The 25,445-nt window shown below is 36.1% G+C and overlaps 1 protein-coding gene across 1 annotated transcript; it reads right to left on the bottom strand.

Annotated features, from left to right (window-relative positions):
• Window positions 1-3,886: 3,886 nt before the first annotated feature.
• LOC128549890 (interferon-induced protein 44-like) lies at window positions 3,887-24,191 on the bottom strand. The gene is made up of 6 exons (XM_053527627.1): window positions 23,644-24,191; window positions 23,091-23,161; window positions 9,098-9,295; window positions 8,427-8,570; window positions 5,059-5,230; window positions 3,887-4,760 (listed from the first exon to the last, which is right to left on the bottom strand). Exons 1-6 carry the CDS (start codon window positions 24,173-24,175, stop codon window positions 4,444-4,446), a joined length of 1,434 nt encoding a protein of 477 aa, XP_053383602.1. The 5' UTR covers window positions 24,176-24,191; the 3' UTR covers window positions 3,887-4,443.
• Between the last annotated feature and the right edge of the window lie 1,254 nt (window positions 24,192-25,445).

The following is a 25,445-nucleotide window of genomic DNA, read 5'->3' as shown; positions in this document are numbered from 1 at the left end:
GAATGACCATTCTAGAGTAACGTCGTCTGATATAATGTATAATTAAAACATTAAACACTATAGATAGCTCATCCCCAATGTATTTCAAAATAAAATTTCAGTTACAACTATACAATTAGCGATCAAAAAATAAGGTTAATAATGCACGTATTTGAAAATGTCAAACAGTAAGGTTTCCATTTCACTCGTCTTCATAATACCAAAACAGTTAACTGTCTTATATTTAGAGTACACCTCCCAATGTGGTTACTTTTTTTTTTACAACGCTAATACATCTGAATAAATGTATACTAAAGCGTGCCTATACAACAAGTGTATAATATTTAAAAGATGCGCATTAACTGGTATATAAAAGTTGCAAATTACAATGACTTTCAGAATGTAGTACATTATCCTTCTATTTCTTACCAACAATAACAGCCCCCGTCACCCTCTCCCATCCCTCTCCTTCCAAATGTGTCAGCTGGCTTAACAAATAGCATTGACGGAATTTGATAAGACTGCAAAGACATTTTTCATACCCACGTGTGAAATGTAAACAGTGCTTACTTATTCAGACAACTTTGGTCAGCGAATGTATTGACGGAAGGTAGCAGACCTCCAGCATATTTTCATAACTTTCTTTTGCTAAAAAAAAAAAAGCTTCTGGAAGCAGAGAATGCAAACAAGTAAAATAATAGCAGATTTGATTTAGTCTGTTCATGAGACGTAATGGGAAGTGCAACATCTCGTATGCCCCTAGCACCGGCTTAAGCAGAACTCAATTACACAGGTGTTGAATTGGCTTCATGTTCCCAAAGGACCAGAAAATATAACAACGCTGAATCCAAGTACGGAGAGACCTTTTACAGCCGCCATACGGCACTTAAAGATTGCTGATGTGATAGGTAATGAAATCTGAAAGATCCTTTGGAAGCAAAATGATATCTCATGCTGTCGGCTACAACACACGTATGTTAATGTTCAGTTTTTTAACCATTTTTCTAAGTAAGTACAACCAAATACCTTAGACCTCGCTACATCAGTAAATAATGTTAAAGCACCTTGGACATAAACCGGTCCCCAGTGAGTAATGTTCAAGCATTGTACTGACTGATAAATGTTGAGAAAAGAGCAAGGTCTACTCTTGATTCCTTGCATAATTTTATGAAGTTGTCTGAGTTTGAAGACCCGGTTGTTAGGTTGCGCAGTCGTCTCAGAAAGCACAGTCCTGGTTTTATGCCCTGCAGGCAAAACTAGTCAGTGTCAAAAAGTTGACTGAATTTGCTGATTTATTGTTTCCTTGTACGTTTTAACTTCATGTTTTGACCTTATCAGGAGGAAGTCGAACCAGCATCAATGTTGTGTCAATCTCAATACCATGTACGGAGACGCATATTGTAGGCAATAGCGTTTTCTCATGTTGACTGGTATATTAAGGTCTGTGCAAAGTTTTAGAACTGCATCGGTGTCAGCTCTAGTAATAAATGAAGTCATCAACGACATGAGATATCTTTGAGAGAGACAATGTAAAAGAATGTTTGAACATTTGACCTGAACTAGAAGACCCCATCAGCAAAACCCTGTCAAAAATGTTGTTTTCTTTTTTTTTTCGAATATAAGCAAAGTTTATGTGGTAGTCTAACGGTGAAATAGGAAATTTCGAAAATGATCCTTCCAAATCTGTTTTTGCTATCAGGCTGCATTTTCCCGCTTTTATACGAAGAGGTTACTATTAACGACATGGTCAGAAGTTTCCAAAGTCGCTGTAGAATTTCTTTTGAAAAGATTGACCATACCTATGGAGAGAAAGTTCCTGTATGATTCTAAAACTATTTGATGATTTATTGGGTATTACTCTAAGCGGAAAAAAAGAAAATTATATAGAGGGAGGGTACAATACTAGTACTGTCCTTTTACTCGTCCTTTAGTAACCTCCTTACTAATTTCTTTTCTAGAATTTTTGTAGAGATATATTCGGAACACTTTCACCTAACTCGCCTAATGTAAAGCATTGAGTAAAGCCATAACGTTAGAAGTTTGCTTTAAAATATTGCGCGAGTAATTTAAGATATAGGTCAAATGTTTATCAATATCAATTTGAGTTGTTAGCTTTAGATTGTGGTAGGCGGCGTTTGGTAGAATGTAATAAATTGAATGTGGAGTTTTGTGTTAGTTCTGACAATGGGTGTGTCTAGAAGAAACTTTGTCATTTTGTTTGTTCCTATATTGACCGTCAAATGCCGATGTGCGACGGTATATGGCTGTTTAAAATACTTTCCAAACTGTTGGAAGTCCCAACAGTGCCCCGTCTTGAATAAGATATTTCTGGGGACTGTGTTTGATCTAATGAGCCGTTGGATTGAAATGACTGTATGAAAGATAAAGTTCTATATAGATATGTCTCTGTATGTAGGGATTCACATGGGAGAGGCTACCAATGAACAAAATTTGATATCGTATGATTGCCAACTCTTCATAGAGATAACAAGGGTCTGAATCAAGCCGATGTAAATCATGACTAGGTCCTTATCAAGATACTTTGAGGTGTAAATGCAAGCATAAAGTAGAAATGCACGATACCAGTATACAATGTTTTTTATGGTGCATATATGGAAGAAGTAGTACCAGATTATGTCTTTTGAATGATTGGTACGTGCACCAACACGCCAGAAAGAAACCTTTGTTAATGCCGTACATGACAACACGATGTAAAATGTTTCATTCTGTCGCGTTCTATGTTTCGTTCTGTCGCGTTGTAAGTTTCGTTTTGTCGCACTGGCGCGCACAAAAAAACGACACACAAAACTTCCAAAATTTCGTTATGGTGCGTTGGCGCACGCTCCAGTACGACACAACGAAAAGTGCTACAAAAGCAGTGCACACGCTAAACCACGCAACAGGACAGTATTTTTACGTTCCATAAAAATTGAGGGGGAAAAGCGCGACATCGTAAATTTAGCATTTTTATGCAGTGGGAGGAAACGCAAATTGAATCTGGCGTTTCGCAGCGACCGAACTTTTTCAGTTTTTGTATTGGTTCTGGGTCAAACCCGATTGTTCGGGGTTAAACTCTAAAACTGACCATATTTGAATTAATCCAGAGCTGTCAAGAGTCTGCTATTATGTCAACACCATTCAGAGACCTGTTGAGGCATCATCCTATGCCAACAGGCAACTTACATACAGTTACGATATAACTCACACCTGGAAAACATCGCAATTTAACCAATTATAACAGGTGGACAACATAAGGCCCCTAGAAGTCATCAATTGGGACCGCTTTAGGGCCTAACGGGGAGGTCAGGTAGAGTCTACATTTAGAAAGTTGCACTAGTTAGGCCCATTATTTTCGGTTTATGATCCATGTTGAATCCTTTAGGCAGGCTATCCTGCTATGTAGGTAGGCCTATAGGTCCCGACTAGCGATGCGCACTTCAGATGATTTCTAAGTCAAGAGATGTTATATGTAAAGTCAAATACAAACAAAACGACAGATGAATATGACAACGCAAAACATGGAAATGATTGCCTAATACTTACAATGGTTATATTTGAATTGGTGTGTTCAAGTGTAAACTCAGCTTTGTGTGTATTTTGTAAGGAAAACGTTGCTTTGGACACACTATGTTACAATAACAGCAACAAGCATGTCATGTACATTGCTACCGAGTGCGGTAATTAAAACATGCAGACCTTTCTTTACAGTATTAAATTTAAACAAAACCAATCTGTACTTGGTATATATTCTTTGCAGTCATCGGCCTCCTTCTCTGTCAAATTGTGTCGTTGTACATCCTGTTATTACGTGAACAAGTTTATCTGGAACATTGATACAAAATCGTCTTTTCGCCTTGTACTACAGTAAAACGCCTATACAACAAACAGACGAAGACATTGATGTCTTCCCACTTTATTAGATCCCGAAATCCACGGTTAAAAGCAAAGACTTTGCGTCAATCGTTGATCAAAATAAATACAACAGAAATAGCGTTAATTCTACTATACTTCTTTCTACAAACGGGTACAGTAGTACTAAGCTCTCTAATTGCATTCTGTCTAACATATGCACGTAAAATCAATGACAATGATAAAAATTCACAAACATATTAAACGGAACGATATAAAAATGACTGAAAACAAAGAACACATCACAAGTGTAAACGCAGACAGACATCTAACGAAAATAATGGGAGTCAACACAAACTGTTCAAAAAAGAAAAGAATTTAGCATAGCCACTTTCAAGTCTTTGAAGTTGTCCTGTTAAGACCTTTTACACCATGCTTTCAAGTTTAAATGGTATAGTGGCCTTTTGTAAGCAGAACATATAATGTGTTGTGAAAGATTACATAAAAACATTTATGCAGGCTGTGTCATGTCTGATTAATTTGTCAATAAAAAGATATATGAAAAGTCATCAACTTTGAGATAACGGTCTCTATTGTGATAAACGTTGCAGATTCTCAGTTTTCGAGCTTCAATTTTTTCATCTCGACTTGCACATCATTTCGTTTGTCAATCAGATTATGCATGAAATCCTCGGTAAAATGCAGCATCTTACGAAGAGCCAACAAAACTAAAATGTCAATGTTGTCGTCCAACTCAGCCTCGTCCTCGTAATTCTTCACAGGAAGTACGTGAGCTCGTGGAAGACCAAGAATTTGCGATGCTTTCTCTACAGCTTGCTTGACAGTTGGGCTGTGATACACGCAAGATACGTTTTTCTCTACTTCTTTACAGAGCTTGTCTATCTTTGTTAAAAGAATAATCTGTGGTATTCCTGAAAAAGTATATATGTACATATAGAAATATGAGTCCTCATACCTGAACACATCTTGTAAAATTACTTTATTTGAACCAATGATAAAAAGCAGAAGTATTCTTGAAACATTTAAAATTTCTCCTGAAATTATCCTTCTGATGAATATTTCTCTTAAAAAAGACACTCGTACAAAGTCGATATACTCGATTAAATATATAAGACAAGAAAAATGTGCATAATTCTTATTTAATTAATAGCTTTACATGAACCATTTGGACCTTCGATTCAAACAATTGCAATTTTAAATTTATCATACGTTTTTGATTCATTAGTCCACGAAGTCCCTTCATTTTCTCAACAACCTTTGAAGACAGCACTTCGAGCGTTGTTGAATCTAATACAAAGACAGCACAATGGACAATGTCATTAGTGCTGGGGTCAGACTTGAATCCTGGATACTTTGGACTGATTGGCGATGTAGGATTAAACTAGAAAGATAAAAATATTTAATATAACTTATTATCATTTTCAAAGAGAAAAAGACGCATATCGCTTCTGATTCGAAAATTAACAAACGCAACAAACAAGAGGAACATGATGGCCCTAAATTGCTCAACTAAATTTCAGACCTTAAACAGGTTATGTAGGGTGAAATTATGGAAGAGACTACAACATTTTCTACGTGCCAAATGTTCCATTGCCAGTGGAAGTTTATTACACAAATTAGTGTTTCAGATGACAAACAGTTCAATCACTATTTGACTCTTACAATTTGGTGGAAAAACCACACACACAAATTTGATTTTTAACAGAGATACCAACGTCCCCCGCCTAGGGATATTTTGACAAAACATATTGCATGCCAATACAACATATTCTAAGTAACAGAGCAAAATACTAACAATTTACATAAGTCACAACTATTTTAAAGGGAGGTAAGTAATAAGCAAATGAAATGCATGACTCGTAAATTGTACTAAAATAAATTGTTTTCAGTTACACATTAGGAAAAAATGTTGATGCAGTGTTGGACTACATATCAGTCTAATGTATTGCAACCATAGTAATGCTGCATTTACCTAATTATACCATTAACTTATTACTTGTGCCTAGGCTTGCATTCTGCAAGTCCGTAGGCTACAATTGCTTAGGTATTGGACTCCTTATAGTAATGTTTAAAAAAATAGCATTTGCTTGGTATATTTTTAAAGCTGACCATGTTTCACACTGTGTTGCAAATTTTAAATAACTTTTACCGTGCAGTTTTTTGTGTGTAAATTTTGTATAATTTATTGAATTTCCTCAAGGTCAAGTACAGACAAATTTCAATGTGATGACCACTGTCTAAAACGTTTGATGAGAATTCATTACAGCATTAATTTTGATAAAAGAAACATCAAGCTATTGTTAAACAATTATAAAATACAAAATAAAACTGTAAATATCATTTTTTCGAGGGTGCCTCAAGTAAACAGATTTAATTAGACAGAATTCTAACTCCAACATTGAAAAAATAAGGTCGAATCCTGTAGGTCTGTTTTGAATTTTGCTCACTTCATTCAAAATAACCATGGGGCAAAAGTAAAACCTACCTGCATTTCTTCCACAATATGTAATCTAAAGAATGAAGGCAAAACAGAAAACTTTTACAGCATGTCACTCAAAATTTTTAAAGATGTCTAACTCTACCCCTCCTGATTCAGAGGTAACTTCACTTTGAACAGCAAGAAATCGCTTATAAAATGAAAATTTTCCACTTTTGCACAATACCTCCATAATAAGTCTTGAGAAAAGTTAAAATTTACTAGAAAAAAAAGGAAAATATGGAGAGAATTTTTGGTCCCAGTGGGGCTTGAACCTACGCCATCCCACCCCACCCCCACCCCTGTGAACTGAAGGTTTATGGTAGGAACTGAATACTCTTCAAAAAGGAGGTACTCTATTAAGGGTCCAATACAGCTTTTTATATATCTATCAATACCAATCATCTTATTTAAAACATATTTTCATTTTTGAAATAGAGAAAAAACTAATATAAACACATGTATTGCACTTTAACATACAAGGGTAGGGAGGAATCTCGTGTACAAATTAAGAGTAACTAGAGTAATCTTGTAATGGTTAAAATATATGCCTAGTTATTTGAATGTACACCAGTGCACAAAAAAGTTATAGACCAAAACAAAAAAATTCTATCTCCACAGGTGGCCTTGACCGTGGACCTAGGGGTCTGAGTCTTGCGTATGACACATCAACTCATTATTGGGAAAATTTGTGCCAAGAAATTAAAAAAAACCCTTGATGAATGGTAAAGTTACTGACCGAAAAAGAAACAGAACAATATTAACATTTAACCTCTAGGTGTGACCTTGACCTTACAGCTAGGGATCTGGGTCTTGCGCATGACATGTTGTCTTATTATGCGGAATATTTATGGCAAGTACTTTCAAAATCCTTTGATGAATAATAGAATTATTGACCGGACACGAAACAGTCCCTGCTAACCTTTGACCTCTATATGTGACCTTGACCTTGGAGCTATGGGTCTGGGTCTTGCGCACGACAGGTCGTCTGATAATGGGGAACATTTATGCCAAGTTATTTCAAATCCCTTCATGTTTGGCAGAGTTATGTACCGGACACGAAGTTTGACGGACAGACGCAGCCTATTTTTGTGCCCCTTTTCTTCTTCGAAAAAAGCGGAGGACAATAATTGGAGCAGGCTGAAAGTCTCTTAACAGTTCTTTTTTTACCTATAGCAGCCCCTAAAATTGGCCAAGTGTCCAAATTGCACTAAATTTGGAGCCGACCTAACATTATGCTACAGACCAAGTTTGATGAAGATGCACCCAGCGGTTCATGAGAAGAAGTTGTTGAAAGGTTTTTCTATGCTTAACTAATGGCCCTTAAAAGAAGGTTTCAGTGTTTCATTTGAACAAGTTTGAGAGAGGACCTTACAATGATGCTGCAGACCACATTTGGTGAAGATCTACCGGTCTGTTCATGCAAAGAAATTATTTAAACTATTTCTATTTCAAGCTCTAGCGGCCCGGACAAAAGAAACGGTTGTCCAAATTTTATTTAATTTGACATTGGAACAAAAAGGCTGCAGTAACCCCTAATAAGGGCTAATCTCACCTAGTTGAAAAATATTTTGTAGAGACCTTAAAATAATTTCAAAGATCAAGCCTGATGAAGATGCATCAAGAAGCTTTTTAAAGGAATTTCAATTTTAAGCTCTAACAGCCCCTGAATGGGGCTTCAAGTGACCACATGTTAAGTGTGGGAGGGGCCCATCTAGCGGTTTATGAGAAGTAATTTAAAAGTTTTTGTCCGTTTTCAAAGAAAGCGGCCATGCTGAAAATTTTGAGAAAAAAAACATGCCAGGATGCTATTGACTAAGTTACTTGTTCAATTCTGACTAGTATTTTCAGCGCAGATGTCATCTGAAGAAAAGAAAAGTTTGGCCGGACGGACGGACAGACGACAGAAGGACGGAAGAACAGTGCTCCATGCTCAGGTGAGCTAAATACGTTATCAGCTGTATTTATATTGTATGACTGAAACTTTTATTATAATAACTTCACCTGGTGCGAGTTTTATTTAGTTGTTAATTGTATACGTCCTTGGCATTTTACTGAGTTAATTTTTCACTGCGAAGGAAGCTGGGTCAATATCAATTACCTCGTAATAAGCTGGTACGTTTCCATCAAGAAGATAGTTGCACTCTAGCACATCGATACCCATGGATTCTTCTAGACCACGTGTATCACACAGTCGGAAGTTCAAGGAGGCACCTGACCCTACTTTCACCGTATATGGTATGTACTGCAATTTCATATTTCAACAATCAAATAGGTGATAAATGATACTTAATCATTTTCCAGTGCAACGTCATACCATTATTCCAGTGAAAAATAAATAGATACACCTCTGTATCCATATAAAAGGTATTCACTCATTTTCCTAATAGGGGGCCTCCGTGGCCTAGTGGTTACGGTCGCAGAACTCAAATCACTTGTCCCTCAGCGATTTGGGTTCGAGACTCACAATGGACGTTGAATTCTTCATGTGAGGAATAATTTTGTTCAATAATTTCAAAAATGTAGTTTCAGTAATGTTTATGACATTGCATTGGCAAATAGCAAATGGTGGGTAAGTCGTTTTCTTCATAATATTTATTACTAACTATGTGATAGAGTCTCACCAGTTTAGTGGGAACATACATGTATAGTAAAAATATTGTAGTCCAATACGTGGCGATACTATATGATACAAATTCTATGTCTTTATATAATATTTCTTCAGACCTCTAAAATAAAATACATAGTATTTATTAAGAAAATTTAACTTACTGCAGTGGAAAGGCTCTGTTCTGCGCTACCACTGCAGGCTCGCTGTGTAATTCGACCCCGGTATATTGAATCTATCGTGTTGTAGAAACTGGATTTGCCAGCACCCACCGGACCTAGCATCAAAATTCGAGCCTCGCCAATCTGTAGGTCTTGGACTGGTTTAAATGTAACAATCTCCTCTTTGAGTTCATCTAAGTACTGAAACAATGAACACACGGTCTTCTCTGCAGTAAGATATTTTTCAGCTGAAATAATCAACAAACTCGAGCTCCTAAACATACAATACTATGACGGCAATGCATACGTCCTCGAAAGTACTCAAGCAGTTGCTTCTATGTCGTTTTGCACGAACATCGGTTTTATCTTGCAAGAACACTATGTTCTAAAGGCTTTTGGGGGTATTAGAAGAGACTTTATGATAACTTCATTAATGTAAATTTTGTAGCCAAAAATGTATTTTTTCTCTGTAAAAGCTCTTTCAAAATTAAATCAACCTTTACTTGTGTTTTGCGTGTTTGTTACAACTACGATATATCCTTTTAAATCATAAAACAATTCATCAACAGATAAAGTCAAATTTGACCATAAAATTTTTTATAGTAGCAAACAACATACTTCAAATTATTTTGACAATTTAAAAAATTCTTGTTTCTACCCATCACCGGGAGTTCTTAAGAATGATGTGTATTATGGAAAGTGTTATATACAATTTAACAAGAAAACATACGCAAAAGGTAGGTCATATTATAATAAAAAAACTCAAAAAGTAAATTTAGTTTGGTCGTGCCCCCGAGGGATTATTGGTACTTTCATTTAACTTCTGTGCTGTAATCAAACCTTTTCGTTTCAGTCTTTAGTTTTTCGCCATGGTGTTTTTTCTTCCTGTAAGGGTTTTCTTCTTTGGCCATCTAAAATTGAAAAGCATTGAACACTACTTAATTGCTTTATGTACAAAGAGATAATGAAGCTTTTCTATAGAAACCAGCTTCGAATAAACGCCATGCGACATCACTATAACTTAATAAATGAATAGCTTTACGTTAATTATGTCAGATGATAAAAAAAAACAAATAATAAATCAAACTTAATTTCATTGTTATGTCTTTTTGCCCCATAACGATATGTAGTAAACTTCAATATGAAGAGAATTACTACAATATAAAGAGAAATAAAATACTTGATACTAAAGACTATTCCCTTTTCTAGGGTAAGCATTTTTGTTTCCGATTCGACGTCATAACTTGTCTTTTGTTGTTGTTGTTTTTTGTTTTTTTGTTTTTTTCAACAGATTGGTTGATGTGTTACAAGTGAAGATGAGTTTAAGATGGGAAGCCATGCACTTGTATCAAAATGACAGGTGTTTTTTGATTCGCAAAATTATTGTATATACAGTATATATCTTTTTGAAGATGTGTGAATTATCCATCGTAAAAGTAAAGACTGATACCTGCTACACTGTATACTTCTAGTTCAGTGACGTGCATCGAACCGTTGTTTACTTGGTCAATACTCACTCCGTTGTTGTTGTATGTGGTTCCGAAATTGTTCATGCTTCCATTGAAAGGAAAGACAGTACCGGATTTGTTTATCTTATTGTTAAATGTGCGAAGATCATAATTTGAACCGAATGTTGGTGCATACGAGCTATTGTGTATAACAGCTTTATCGGGGATTTTAACATGAAATATATTTTGCCTGTCACTTCCATTATATCTCAGCTGATATAAAAATGCCTTATCATCCCTGGCGTAATTGCCAGTTGTCGACTGCCAACTGACGCTTGTATAACCACCGTACACGGATCCGTGTTGATTATATAGCACTGTTACAGTAGGACCCTGGTTGTCACATTTCTGATGGTAGACTGTAGCATCACATCCATCTCGTGTGATAGCATACCGAAGTGTAAATATTTTAGGACCTGTTCCAATCCATTTTTCCAGCTGATCCATATCTTTCTCCGAGAGTTTGCCTTCCATCACTGTTCACTGTTTGACCGCTGAAACAGCAAAAGAAAACCATCACTTCTCTCAAATGGTAAATTTTATTTTTAATAGCTGGAAAGGACGCATCACTAAAGAAGAAATTGCCTGTGAAGAATTTCATGTGTGCATGTAACATCGCAAACTTTAACCTTTGTTCGTATTGCGTAATAGATACGGAGCTATTCTCATTCGGATATCTATATTGGCATTTTGGTAACGAAAGTTTATGTAACAAATTTTTTAAATGACCGTTCATTACGCGTGAGTTTTTATTGAAGTTTTTCGCGAGCTACTTGTCATTGGATATATCGTTTTTCTTTAATAAATCTTGCGACAATATCGGAACATCGAATATAGTAATTTGCACTCATATTACTCTGCAAGTTTTTTTTCTATATCTATTTATTTACTTTGATGTTTTTAATTCAAAGACCTGTGTATAAAATGAGATGTGGAAGCATTATCAGGATGATAAGACAGAGCTGATGATGGATATGATCATCGAAATATGAGATCACGAAGGTTTTTAAAAAGTCAAAATTCTGGCAACAATCAAATTCGGCAACGTATTTGAGAAATATATCAATACAATTCTCTTTTAATTGTTTTTCCAGGACACAAAACATAAAGCTTGATTATAGCAGAGGGCTTTGAATGAAATCAGTATGCTACAAAAGATAGTAATATTTTAAACATCGGTAAACGTGTCAGTGACAGTAACGAAAGTTTGGATTTCGGCACTATATGCGTAACAATTTCAAGGAGACTTCCAGCACAATTGTGAAATAAGGTTTCATATATAAACACCGAAAAGGACAAATAATCTTACAAGTTTTAGTAAGATTTGGCCAAAACGTCAATGGACCTATATATTGAAAAACAGTGAAGGCGTCCCCGTCTCGTGACTACTAGGAGAAAAAACTAAAAAAAAACACACACATTTGTTCACAGGCACTGGTCCAGTACATTTCCCCCCCAAAAAAAACTTTTTTTACACAAATGTACTGTTTAAATGTATATGACACTGTGACCGGATTCTGGTCTTTTTTCTATTTTGACTAACGTATAAACAGTATTTTTGAGAAAAAGATACGCTGGACTCACTGGTTCACACTGCTTTGTCAGCAGTAAGGTTATTATGTTGCATTTATTGTGTTTCTTTTTTATTTCAATTATGTTTATTTTGTTTCCATTTGCAGTAAACTGTGTACGGTGCATATATGTGTATAAAATACTGGTATTAAATGCACTTGTCTGTCTTCTATATGTTACAATGTACCATGTACATGTTTTAAATGTATATGTTATGTATTGTTTTGAGGGCCTTATGGAAGCTTGATGTTGTTCGTCAAATGAGCTTTCCTCGTTAAATAAAGGCTTTATTATTATTATTATTATTATTATTATTATTATTATAAAGGACTCCTGGATGTATACTGGCTTGCAAGCTTAAATATCATGCATGATTTGAATCCTTAAGTTAATTAATATTATTCTAGTAAAACAGAAATCATCTGTTCAAGAAAGGTGATATATTTTGTCCTCATTTTCAAATAGAGAAAAGTGGAAACTTCACAGGTCGCCCAACACGACAAAAATGAAAATGTTGCAGGCTCGGTTTGATTGAGCCTGTTCATGGACGGTAGTGGACATGCATGCTACCGTCCACGCCCTCTAGCCCCGGGTTGAGCAGAACTCAACATTTACACATGCTAAAAGTACAAAAAGCAATTTAGAGGCATCCGCAGATGTATTCAAACGGCGGTGAACATGGAACCTTCAATGATACACGTGTTGAGGCGTGTAATTCCATGAAGAGCGGCGTTTGGTCCCCAGATAAAGTAAAGGGTTTGCCCCAAACGAGAAAACAATGGACAGAACTAAGCAAACTGGAATTTAGGAAGGGGATCTGAAGTTATTGAGCCTGTGTATCACAGGAACTGTCAAAAGACAAAATTAAAAAGCAGGCACCATATCCAAGGGGTGATTAAACAATACCCAAGACTATGAAAGCGGGAATACTGGAACCACCCAGGCCGAAATGGTCATGTTGAGAAACTAAACAGTACCAATAATACGACATAAAAGTCGTGCTGAACGATCTGAGAAGATCGAAATATAACAGCCCTGATTCAACTCTTACCATTTGAACTTCTTGGGCGCAAAGCAAGGGAGCTACTGGTACCATTTTTTACCTATTTGGTATTATGCAGTCCACTTTTCGGCCCCTCCTTTTTTAGTGTCTTTTTCTCTTCAAAGTTTCCTAGATTATGATTAATATAATTATGATGTAAAATATGTGTTATGAAAAATATGTTCTACATCAAAACATGAATATTTTACTTTACTACATTACAGTTTGTTTTGCTTTGTTACCCGATATTTACCGTATGTGAAAGTGCAGAGTGCATGCACGTTTCGTAGCTTAAAGCAGGCATTGACAAATGCGGCCGTGTATCTTTTTTAAAGATACTTCTTGTTCAGAATCGTAGTTACTTAATGCATAACAAAGTTCACTTATTACCTCAACTATCTGAAGAATATGTAAAGATATAAATGCTAACAAACGCATGATATAACTTCCAATAGTTCTAACCCATAAGTGTAGACGTTTTCCTAAAAACACTTTACACGTACATCAAATAGATGAATTTACCCTCGGTCCATTCTATTTGTTTGTTTTGGGTTTAGCGCCGTTCTTCAACAGTATTTCAGTTATATAATGGCGGACAGTTACCTGGATTCTGTACCAGTACAAACCTGTTCTCCGCAAGTAACTGCCAACTTCACAACATGAATCAGAGGCAGGGAACGAATAATTTCAGACACAATTGTCTTTTATCAAATCGTCAAGAAGAACATATGCCCTACCCGGGGATCGAATCCACGACCCCACGATACGTAGGTCCGCGTTTTTTTTTTTATTGCGCTAAGGTTTATTAATTAACGGAAGTAAAAATTTCGCACCTGTAAACTCTTCGTAAGGCAAAAAGGACTGTTACACCACATAGGAATTTCAGTGTTACATATGGTGGCTGATTTCTGCCATTTCGTGTGTTCGTGTCGGCGAGGCGAAATGTCGAAGTAATGAAAACACGAAATGTCGAAGTAATGTCGTGTGTTCGCCTTTCGACTTTCGTGGCGAATGCACGAAGTAACGAAACATTGAAGGTGGAATAACGAAATTCCAGAGGCGATTACACGAACTAATTCAACTTTTGTATTAATCACTTTTCGTATCGGTGGGTATCAAAACTTCGTTATTTCGCCTTCAATGTTTCGTTACTTCGTGTATTCGCTTCGGAAGGCGAAAGGCGAACACACGAAAATTGATCTGTTTTCGACATTTCGTTAGTTCGACCCGCCGATACGAACACACGACAAATGAACTGAAATACTTGAAGAGTGACATGTTTCATTACATATGAAACATTTTCTATCATAAATTGAGAAGCTTTTTGTATAAATTGTAAAACACATTATCTAGATAGCATTCAAAGTTCCGGTCGGCGTAATAATATGCCCCGTAAGACTGACAGAAGCTTAATGTATGTACAAATTTAATACTAGTGATAAAATATCTACACTATGACATCTTTTATGGAACACAAATCATTATCTTTCGTTTTAGGACAAATATTATTTTATAAATGGTAAAACACATTATTTAGATAGCATATTCATTTCAGCAGTTTATGTGTAATAATTGTTATGCGCATGCCTTACCGGAAAGCGAATACACGAAAGGACGAAATGGCACCTTTGTCGTGTGTTCGTGTCTGCGGGTCGAAATAACGAAAGGTCGAAAGGTCGAAAACTGCTATTTTTCCTGTGTTCGCCTTTCGGCTTTCGATGCGAATACACGAACACGCGACAAAAGAAGGACGACAACAGTTTTGATACCAGCCGACACGAAAAGTGTTTAATACAAAAGTTCGTGTGTTCCCCTCTGAAATTCGTTATTTCGCCTTCAATGTTTCGTTACTTCGTGTATTCGCCTCGAATGTCGAACGGCGAACACACGACAAGCAGTTTTCGACCTTTCGTGTTTTCGTGTCTTCGACATTTCGACCCGTCGACACGAACAAATATATGCATTATTCGACCTTTCGTGTTTTCGTTTCTTCGACATTTCGCTTCGCCGACTCGAACACACGAAATGGCAGATAGTAACATGTGAAAAAGTCCAAAATGTAATTATTGTTGATGAAATACGGTATGATAAGCCATATAAGACGTGGCAGTTATTTGTTTTGGCTTAGTTTTATAGCTTATGGTATCGAGAAAAGATCTAGTCCACTTTCATTGTGAAGTTCCAGGTTCCAGATTTATTTCTACATAAGCGTAACTGATAAACCGCTAAATTCATAGAAGCATTTTCAGAGGGTAATGTTTTCAGAATAGATTATTTTTCCTTGATGTAACATAACATCTCAATATCTTTTCAACCAATTTAGTCAATATCAGTCTGTATTATAACAGATTACCAGTGGAGAACAAGGAAAAATATATATAATCCTTTGCACATCCGCAACTGCTTTGCTCAAAATGTGAAACTTTGACTAATGCGCTTTATACTAGTATCTGATAATAAGGGATTCATAATGAACAGTCGATCTTTCATTTCAAGTGAACAAATTTAGGTTAAAGAAAAATGGGAAACCGATATTATTCATCAATTTAAAGATAATGTTCTTATGGACATTTTAAATCACGATATGTCAGATCTTAACCTGTCGCAATGCAAGTCGAAATTTGGTAAAGGGTCACTCAAGGAACATTTTTTAATACGGCCAGCAGTTTCTGGGGAGAATTTTCTTCTTGGTTGCCGTGGAATTCTACATGGATGACTATATTTGAAAGAATCTGAAAGAACATTTCTGTGAAGTTTGGTGGAAATTGGCATTCAATATGTTTAGGAGGTTTTCTTAATTAAGAAATTGTGGACGACGGACGGACATCTAACGATCCTAAAAGCTCACCATGATCACCACTTTGTGCTCTAGTGAGCTTAAACGGATGCTGGTTACTCCTTATATACGTATAAGACTAAAGAACATATAAAAGAGGTATCCGGCTATACAACCTAAAAAGGAGTTAGTTATTTTATATACATACTCTATACACATAGGACTAAAAAACATCAAAAGGAGTTACCTAGTGAATAATGTATTATTAAAAGAGCATGCCTCCATTCTTACTAATAAATAAAATAACGCGAATGACTCCTGTTCGCTTTCGTGAATTTATTACTAGATTTTGAAAACGAAAGTTGGTTTGTGATCTAACTCAAGCTGACGTATTGAAGTATATCTTTTAATTTGCAACAACAAACTGAAACGGTCTACATATTTAAAACGATAAAACTTGCAAAAAAATGTGTAATAATGATACGATTGCAATCTAAACGAAGTCAACATACCTTTATTCTCTATTCCGAAAACGAAAGTACCAACCTACAAACGTCCCGCGATATCTATTGAATATCAAAGGACACATGTGCGCACTAAAACGTGACCCTGTCAAAGTTAAAGCAACTTACCCCTTCGCGTGAAACAGATAAATACACATGGATTTGACATTAGCGCCGCCATATTGACGGGAAGCTCACCATGGCCTTAGATCATCTCTTTAGGGCATAAAAATGGTCAACACGTAGGGCTAGTTAGGTTTGAGTATGATCCCTGTTAGGAGCGATTTGAACACCCAGTGCTTCTTACTGGTTTGTGCAGGAGTTTGACAACTTTATGTTCCTTATTTATGGGTTTGTTTCACCTCATTTGTTACACCGGTACCTAGTCCAATTGGGACAGCGTGGTAACTTTTGACTGTCACTGTCCCGTTATAGGGATGACAACTATAAAATAACAGATCCCGATCAGCCAAATAAGTATGGCTAACAGGTACCTAAAAAACTTCTCTCTTCTTTAGTATGTGTGCAAGGTGATTGTTGTTTAGCAACATAGGTGAAACAACAGCTTACCATTCATTTTACTAAGCAGAGCAGGGCGGAAAAGACTTCTTTGGTGGAAGAACTTTGCACTTTACCAGCTCTCGTAATCCTCTAATGTTTTAAGGTTTTCTGTAATAATTTCATGATGACCTAATGGAATTTTCCCCGTTTTATTTACTCATGGATAGGGCGATGTCACGTCATAATAATGTCTTCATCGACAGAAGCACCAGACCTCCGAAAAATGCGCCACGTGTTTCTAAAGGCGTAACGAATTCCAGTTTGTCAACATACGACTTCATAACAGATTGTCATTACACTGTTCGTCAATTTGTTATGGGTTTAACGCCGTATTTTATTAGTATTTCAGTTATGAAACGGTGGACAGTTAAGCTAACCAGTGTTCCTAGATTCTGCACCAGTATAACTTGTTCTCCGAAAGTAACGGCCAGCTTCCCCACATGAATCAGAGGTCGAGGACGCATGATTTCAGGCACATTGTCTTCTATCTAATCGTCACGGAGAACATATGGCCCGCCCGGGGATCGGACTTACGACCCTCCAATCCGTATATCAAAACGCACTCCCCATAATGAGCTCAGCGGGCGGGTTTTGTTTGTGAATGAAGTCCTTAAGATTGGGCCAAAATTGTGACCTCTAGAGTGTTAACAGTCAAATTGTTGACGACTGACGACGGACGGATGACGGACGGACGACGGACACAGGGCGATCACAAAAGCTATGCAGACCTTTCTTTGCAGTATTAAATTTAAAGAAAACCAATCTGCACCATATATTCTTTGCAGACATCGGTCTCCTGTACATATGGCTTTTCTTTCAATTTGTGTCTTTGTAAGTCCTGTTATTACGTGAACAAGTTTATCTGTAACATTGATACAAAATAATCTTTTCGCCTTGTACTGCAGTAAAAACGACAATACAACAAACGGACGAAGACACTGATTTCTTCCCACTTTACTGAATCCCGAATGCCACGGTTAAAAGCAAAGAATTTGCGTCAATCGTTGACAACAGAAACAGCGTTAATTCTACTATACTTCTTTATAAACGGGTAGAGTAGTACTAAGCCCTCTTATTGCATTCTGTCTAACATATTGTATGCGCGTAAAATCAATCACAATGATAAAAATTCACAAACACATTAAACGGAACGATATAAAATGACTGAAAACAAAAAACACATCACAAGTGTAAACGCAGACAGACATATAACGAAAATAATGGAGTCAACACAAACTGTTCAAAAAAGAAAAGAGGTTAGCATAACCACTTTCAAGTCTTTGAAGTTGTCCTGTTAAGACTTTTTACACAATGTTTTCAATTTTAAATGGTATAGTGGCCTTTTGTAAACAGAACATATAATGTGTTGTGAAAGATTACATAAAAAAAACATTCATGCATTCTGTGTCATGTCTGATTAATTTGTCAAAAAAGGTACATGAAAATTCATCAAAATCATCAACTTTGAGACAACGGTCTCTATTGTGCTAAACGTTGCAGATTCTCAGTTTTCGAGCTTCAATTTTTTCATCTCGACTTGCACATCATTTCGTTTGTCAATCAGATTATGCATGAAATCCTCAGTAAAATGCAGCATCTTACGAAGAGCCAATAAAGCTAAAATGTCAACGTTGTCGTCCAACTCAGCCTCATCCTCGTAATTCTTAACAGGAAGAATGTTAGCTCGTGGAAGACCAAGAATTTGTGAAGCTTTCTCTACAGCTTGCTTGACAGTTGGGCTGTGATACACAGAAGATACGTTTTTCTCTACTTCTTTACATAGCTTGTCTATCTTTGTTAAAAGAATAATCTGTGGTATTCCTGAAATTGTGTAAATGAACATATAGAAATATGAATCCTTATATATCTCTGAACATATCTTTAAAAAATCCTTTAATATGACAAAAAGCAGTAATATTCTTGAAATATTAAATTGCTCCTGAAATTATCCTTCTGATGAATATTTCCCATTTAAAAAAAAGACACTCTTACAAAGTCGACATACTTGATTAAAGATACAAGACAAGAAAAATGTGCATAATACTTATTTAATTAACAGCTTTTCATAAATTATTTGGACCTTCGATTCAAACAATTGCAATTTTAAATTTATCATACGTTTTTGATTCATTAGTCCACGAAGTCCCTTCATTTTCTCAACAACCTTTGAAGACAGCACTTCAAGCGTTGTTGAATCTAATACGAAGACTGCACAATGGACAATGTCATTAGTGCTGGGATCAGACTTGAATCCTGGAGACTTTGGACTGATTGGCGATGTAGGATTAAACTAGAAAGATAAAAATATTTAATATTAACTTATTATCATTCTCAAAGAGAAAAAGACGCATATCGTTTCTGATTCCAAAATTAACAAACGCAACAAACAAGCAACATGGTAGCACTAAATTGCACAACTAAATTTCAGAGCTTAAACTGGTTAGACAGGGTGAAACTATGGAAGAGGACTACAATATGCTGCATGTGCCAAATGTTCCATAGCCAGTGGAAGTCTATTACACAAATTAGTGTGACAGATGACAAACAGTTCAATCACTATATGGCTCTTACAACATTGGAAAAAAACACATACACACACACACACATAAGAATTTGTAACAGAGATACCAACGTCCTCCGCCTAGGGATAGTTTTGACAAAACATATTGCATGCCAATACAACATATTCTAAGAAATAGGGTATACTAACGATGTATATAAGTCATAATTATATTAAAGGGAGGAAATTAATAAGCAAATAAAATGCATGACTCTTATATGGTACTAAAATAAATTGTTTTCCATAATACATTAGGAAAAAAGTTAATTCTGCTTTTGATGCAGTTCTGCACCACATATCAGTCTAATCACAGGCGCTTGAAGCTCTATCAATAAATATATATGCATTACCATATCCCACCCACCTAATATACTATGAAAGAGATCTAACCTACACATATATTTTATTGATAGAGCTTTAAACACCTGTGGTCTAATGTACTGAAACCATAGTAATGCTGCATTTACCTATATATACCATTAACTTATAACTTGTGCCTGGGCTTGCATTCTACAAGTCTACAATTGTTAACAGCTTTTTATATATATCAATACCAATCATCTAAATTAAATTTAAAACATAGTTTCATTTTAAAAATAGTGAATGGTAGAGTTACTGACCGAACAAGAAACAGACTATGTTAACCTTTAACCTCTAAGTGTGACCTTGACCTTAGAGCTAGGGATCTTGGTCTTGCGCTCATTATGGGGAATATTTGTGGCAAAAATCCAAAATCCTTTGATGAATGGTAGAGTTATTGACCGGACACGAAACAGACCCTGCTAACCTTTAGCCACTAAGTGTGACCTTGACCTTGGAGCTATGGGTTTGGATCTTGCGCACGACAGGTCGTCTTATAATGGGGAACATTTATGCCAAGTCATTTCATATCCCTTCATGTTTGGCAGAGTTATGTACCATACATGAAGCCTATTCTGTGCCCTTTTTCTTCTTTTTAAAAAAAGACGGAGGACATTAATTGGAGCAGGCTGGCGGTCTCTTAGTAATTCTTCTTTTTTACCTCTAGCTGCCCCTAAAATCTGCAAAGTGTTCCAAATTGCACAAAATTGGGAGATGACCTAAAATGATGCTATAAACCAAGTTTGATGAAAATGCATCCAATGGTTCATGAGAAGAAGTTGTTTAAAGGGTTTTCTATGTTTAACTACTGGCCCTTAAAAGGTTTTAGTGTTCCATTTGAACAAGTTTGAGAGAGGGCCTTACAATGATGCTACAGACCACGTTTGGTGAAGATCTACCGACCTGACCACGCGAAGAAATTGTTTAAAATATTTTTGTTTTTAGCTCTAGCGACCCCGACAAAGGGAACGGTTGCCCAGATTTGATTAAATTTCGGAGTGGAACAAAGATGCTGCAGACGAAGTTTGATGAAGATCCATCGTGCGGTTCATAAGAAGTCCTTTAAAGATATTTCCATTTTAGCTTTAGTAGCCCCTAATAAGGGTCAATCTCACCCAGTTGAAAAAGGTTTTTTAGAGGACCTTAAAATGATTTAGAGATCAAGTCTGAAGAAGATACAATAAGCGGTTCATGAGAAGAAGCTGCTTAAAGGTATTTCTATTTTAAGCTCTAACAGCCTCTAAAAGGGGCTTCAAGTGACCACATGTTAAGTGTGGGAGAGGACCTGAAATTGATGTTACAGACCAAGTTTGGTGGAGACCCATCTAGCGGTTTATGAAAAGTCTTTTAAAGGTTTTTGTCTGTTTTCAAAAACAAGCGGCCATGCTGAAAATTTTGAAGAAAAAAAACATGCCAGGATGCTATTGACTAAGTTACTTGTTCAATTCTGACTAGTATTTTCAGTGCAGATGTCATCTGAAGAAACGTTTGTCCGGACGGAACAGTGCTCCGTGCTCAGGTGAGCTAAATACGTTATCAGCTATATTTATATTGCATGACTGAAACTTTTATTATAATAACTTCACCTGGTGCGAGTATTTTATTTAGTTGTTAATTGTATACGTCCTTGGCATTTTACTGAGTTAATTTTTCACTGCGAAGGAAGCTGGGCCAATATCAGTTACCTCGTAATAAGCTGGTACGTTTCCATCAAGAAGATAGTTACACTCTAGCACATCGATACCCATGGATTCTTCTAGACCACGTGTATCACACAGCCGGAAGTTCAAGGAGCCACCTGACCTTACTTTCACCATATATGGTATATACTGCAATTTAATATTTCAACAATCAAACAAGTGATAAATGGTACTTAATCATTTTCCAGTGAAACATTAAATCATTATTGCAGTGAAACAATAAATAGATATACCTCTGTATCCTAATAAAAGGTATTCACTCTTTTTCTAATAGACGGCCTCCGTGGCCAAGTGGTTACGGTCACTGACTTCAAATCACTTGCCCCTCATCGATTTGGGTTCGAGCCTCACACAGGGCGTTGAATTGTGAGGAAGCAATCTAGCTGGCTAACGGAAGGCCGCTGGTTCTACCCAGGTGCCCGCTCGTGATGAAATAATGCACGGAGGGACATGGAGCGACAAAATAAAATCAATTTTTTCTAATAACTCAACTTTTAGGCGTATTTTTGGAGTGTGGCGATGTAGTAAAATTGATAAAATTATACCTTCCCAAAATTCAATATTTTGAAAATTTTGTTATGTTAATACAAACACTTTCAAATTGTTCGATAATTTTCAAATTTCAAAAAATGTAGTTTTAGTAATGTTTATGTCATTGGCAAATAGCAAATGGCGGGTAAGTTGTTTTCTTCATAATATTTATTACTATGTGATAGAATCTCAACAGTTTAGTGGGAACATACATACATGTATACAGTAAATTAATTTAACTTACAGCAGTGGAAAGGCTCTGTTCTGCGCTACCACTGCACGCTCGCTGTGTAATTCGACCCCGGTATATTGAATCTATAGTGTTGTAGAAACTGGATTTGCCAGCACCCACTGGACCTAGCATCAAAATTCGAGCAGTTGCTTCTATGTCGTTTTGCACGAACATCGGTTTTATCTTGCAAGAACACTATCTTCTAAAGACTTGTGGGTGTAGTAGAAGGAACTTTATGATAACTTCATTAATGTAAATTTTATAGCCAAAAATGAATTTTTTCACTGTAAAAGCTCTTTCAAAATTAAATCAACTTTTACTTGTGTAAATCTGCGTGTTTGTTGTAACTACAGTATATATATATTTTAAATCATAAAACAATTCATGAACAGATAAAGTCAAATTTGACCATAAAAAAATTATAGACAACAATATACTTCAAATTATTTTGACAATTTAAAAAGTTCTTGTTACTACCCATGGAATTCTTAAGAATGATATGTATTATGGAAAGTGTTATATACAATTTAACGAGAAATCATACGGAAAAGGAAGGTCATATTATAATAAAAAAGTCAAAAGGTTAATTTAGCTAGGGCATGCCCCAGTGGATTATTGGTACTTTCATTAACTTCTGTGCTGTAATCAAACCTTTTCGTTCCAGTCTTTAGTTTTTCGCCATGGTGTTTTTTCTTCCTGTAAGGTTTTTTTGCTTTGACCATCTAAAATTGAAAAGATTTAACACTACTTAATGGCCTTATGTAAAAGATATAATGAAGCTTTTCTATAGATATCAGCTTCGAATACACGCCATGCCACTGATCACAATACTTAATAAATGATTAGCTGTACGTTAATAATGCCAGATGATAAAGAACAAATAATAAATCAAACTTAATTTCATTGTTTTATCTTTTTGCTCCCCCCCCCTCCCCCCACCCCACCCCCTCTGCATTTTATGCATTTTAACAATATGCAATATGAAGAGAATTAAACTACTAGGTACTACAAACTTTTCCCTTTACAAGGGTAAGCATAACTTTTTTTTAGCAGATTTGTTGGTATGTTACAAGTAAAGAAGCGTTTAAATCACTTGTATCAAAATGCCATGTTTTCTTTGATTTGCAAAATTATTTTTATATATAGTGTATATATCCTTTTTGAAGATGTGCGAATTATTCATCGTAAAAGTAAAGACTGATACCTGCTACACTGTATACTTCTAGTTCAGTGACAACCATCGAACCGTTGTTTACTTGGTCAGTACTCACTCCGTTGTTGTTGTAAGCGGTTCCGAAAGTGCTCATGTTTCCATTGAGAGGAAAGACAGTACCGGATTTGTTTATCTTAACGGTAAATGTTTGAAGATCATGAGATGAACCGAATGTTGGTGCAAACGAGCTATTGTGTATAACAGCATAATCGGGGATTTTAACATGAAATTTATTTTGCCTGTCACTTCCATTATATCTCAGCTGATATAAAAATGCTTTATCATCTCTGACGCGAATGCCGCTCCCTGACTGCCAACTGACGCTGGTATAACCACCATACACGGATCCGTGTTGATTATACAGTACTGTTACAGTAGGACCCTGGTTGTCACATTTCTGATGGAAGACTTTAGGATCACATCCATCTCGTGTGATAGCATACCGAAGTGTAAATATTTTAGGTCCTGTTCCAATCAATATTTCCAGCTGATCCATATCTTTCTCCGAGAGTTTGCCTTCCATCTTTGTTCACTGCTGGACCCCTGAATGAGCAAAAAAAAACATCACTTCTCTAAAAAGGTAGATTTTATTTAACGAATAATAAGTTCCAAAACATGGTTTATCGTAGAATAACCCGAGTTTTGAGTTCTTATTGCGTAAGAATGTATCACGAAGGCCGTAGGCCTGAGTGATATATTGTTTCACATAAGAACGAAAAACTAGGGTTGTTCTACGATAAATCATACTTGGGCACTTGTTATTTCGATTCTAACACGACATACTAGTATCAACAGAGTAAGAAAGAATTGTAACTACTTTTTACGACCGTGCTACGCACTTGGATCGGATGACGTCATTGCACGAGAGTGGTTTATTGCAGAATAACCCGAGATAGATTTTGCTGTACATGATTGTAGGTTATTCGCTTGTCGTGTTAGAATTAATATTATACTAGTACAACAGAAACCATCTGTTCAAGAAAGGTGATACATTTTTGTTCTCATTTTCAACTCTTACCATTTGAACTTCTTGGGCGCCAAGCAAGGAAGCTACTGGTACCATATTTCACGTATTTGGTATTATACAGCCCACTTTTCGGTCCCTCCTTTTTCGTGTCTTTTTTCTTCTTCAAACTTTCCTAGATTATGATTAATATAATTGTGATGTAAAATATGTGTTATGAAAAAATGTTCTCCATTAAAATCATAAACATTTTACTTTAAAAACTACATTTTGTTTTGCTTCATATGTGAAAGTGCAGAATGCATCATGCACGTTTCGTATCTTAAAGATTTGTTTGTTTGTTTGTTTGTTTTGTTTGTTTGGAGTTAAATGCTGTTAAAATTTCAATAGTATTTCAGTTACATAACGGCGGGCAGTTACCTGGATTCTGTACCAGTACAAACCTGTTCTCCGCAAGTAAATGCCAACTTCACAATATGAATCAGCGACAGAGAACGAACAATTTCTTTTATCAAATCGTCGAGGAGAACATATGCCCTGCCCGGGGATCGAATTCACGACCCCACGATACGTAAGGTCCGCGTTTTCTGTATTGCGCTAAGCGTGTGAGATTTATTAACGGAAGTAAATGTTCGCATCTGCAAACTCTACGTAGGGCAAAAAGGACTGTTTACACCACATAGGAATTTCACAGAGTTAAATGTGAAAAAAGTCCAAAATGTAATTGTTGTTGATGAAATATGGTATGATTAGCCACATAAAAATGTGGCAGTTATTTGTTTTGGCTTAGTTTCATTGCTTATGATATCAAGAAAAGATCTGGACTACA

Source organism: Mercenaria mercenaria, chromosome 17 (assembly GCF_021730395.1).
Source record: "Mercenaria mercenaria strain notata chromosome 17, MADL_Memer_1, whole genome shotgun sequence".
Lineage (NCBI taxonomy): Eukaryota > Metazoa > Mollusca > Bivalvia > Venerida > Veneridae > Mercenaria > Mercenaria mercenaria.
Note: the sequence above shows the minus strand (reverse complement) of the source record. Positions and strands in the feature narration are given on the sequence as shown.

What these genes read in the sequence shown, in the direction of transcription:
- LOC128549890 (XM_053527627.1), bottom strand. Translation starts at nt 24,175, where the DNA reads ATGGAAGGCAAACTCTCGGAGAAAGATATGGATCAGCTGGAAATATTG. An exon ending in CTAAAGACTGGAACGAAAAG is followed by an intron (nt 9,296 to 23,090) that starts GTTTGATTACAG and finishes TCATTGTTTCAG; the next exon opens with TACTTAGATGAACTCAAAGA. An exon ending in ACGTACCAGCTTATTACGAG is followed by an intron (nt 5,231 to 8,426) that starts GTAATTGATATT and finishes TTATCTTTCTAG; the next exon opens with TTTAATCCTACATCGCCAAT.